General features: G+C 61.3%; 1 protein-coding gene across 1 annotated transcript; it reads right to left on the reverse strand.

The window, feature by feature from the left end:
• Positions 1–621: 621 nt before the first annotated feature.
• LOC113942498 (proline-rich receptor-like protein kinase PERK2) lies at positions 622–1,131 on the reverse strand (the record flags this gene model as incomplete). The annotated part of the gene is made up of 2 exons (XM_027633618.1): positions 1,040–1,131; positions 622–676 (listed from the first exon to the last, which is right to left on the reverse strand). Coding segments are annotated over exons 1-2 (147 nt in total), but the record flags the coding sequence as incomplete, so codon positions are not given.
• Between the last annotated feature and the right edge of the window lie 359 nt (positions 1,132–1,490).

The following is a 1,490-nucleotide window of genomic DNA, read 5'->3' on the forward strand; positions in this document are numbered from 1 at the left end:
GACATTGTGGGGCTGGGGGACATTGTGGGGTTGGAGACATTGTGGGGTCTGGGGGACGCCACAGGGGTTGGGGGCCATGGTGACAATTGGGGACACTGTGGGGGTGTGGGACATGGTGGGGTTGTGGGACATGTGGGGTTGGGGACATTGTGGGGTTTGGAGGACATTGGGGGATTTGGGGACATTGTGGGGTCTGGGGGACATTGTGGGGTTGGAGGACATTGTGGAGTTGGGCACATTGTGGGGTTGGGGGACATTGTGGGGTCTGGGGGACATTGGGGGTTTGGGGGACATTGTGGGGTTTGGGGACATTGTGGGGTTTGGGGGACATTTTGGGGTCTGGAGGACATTGGGGGGTTGGGGGACATTGTGAGGTTGGGAGACATTGTGGGGTCTGGGGGACACTGGGGGATTTGGGGACATTGTGGGGTTTGGGGACATTGTGGGATCTGGGGGGCACTGCAAGGGCTGGGGGACATTGTGGGTTCTTGGGGACATTGTGAGGATGGGGGACATTTTGGGGCTCGGGGACACTGGGGATGTGGGACCTTGCGGGGCTGTGGGACATTGTGGGGCTGTGGGACATTGTGGGGTCTGGGGGACACTGTGGGATTGGGGGACATTGGGGGACACTGGGGGACTGGGGGACATTGAGGGGTTGGGGGACATTGGGGGGTTTGGGGGACATTGGGGAATGGGGGACATTGGGGGGTTTGGGGACATTGGGGGACTGGGGGACATTGTGGGGTCTGGCGGATGCCACAAGGGTTGGGGGACATGGTGACAACTGGGGACACTGTGAGGGTGTGGGACATTGTGGAGTTTGGGACATTTTGGGGCCGGGGGACATCACAAGGTTTGGGGACACTGCGAGGTCTGGGGGACATTGTGGGGTCTGGGGGACATTGTGGGGTCTGGAGGACTATGTAGGGCTGGGGGATATTGTGGGGGCTGGGGGATATTGTGGGGTCTGGGGGACATTGTAGGGGTCGGGGGACATGGTGACAACTGGGGTGGGGACACCGTGGGGAGGCAGGACATTGTGGGGCTGGGGGACATTGGGGGATTTAGGGACATTGTAGGACTGGGGGACATTGTGGGTCTGGGGGACATTGTGTGGTCTGGGGACATTGCAGGGACTGAGGGACATTGTGGGGTCTGGGGGACACTGCGAGGTCTGGGGGACATTGTGGGGTTTGGGGACATTGTGGGGTCTGGGGGACACTGTGGGATCTGGGGGACATCAGTGAGGTGTATGGGGGACATTGTTGGGTCTGGGGGACATTGTGGGGTCTTGGGGACACTGTGGGGTCTTGGGGACGCTGTGGGGTCTTGGGGACACTGTGGAGTCTGGGGGACATTGTGGGGTCTTGGGGACATTGTGGGGTCTGGGGGACACTGTGGGGCGCGGGTGCCATCGAGTGGGTGCTGCTCCCACCGCGACGGGAACAATTCGGGGGGGTCTCTTCTCCCCAGAGACCACCCTGGGG

This window comes from Corapipo altera, unplaced genomic scaffold, assembly GCF_003945725.1.
Source record: "Corapipo altera isolate COAL_440 unplaced genomic scaffold, ASM394572v1 54428, whole genome shotgun sequence".
NCBI lineage: Eukaryota > Metazoa > Chordata > Aves > Passeriformes > Pipridae > Corapipo > Corapipo altera.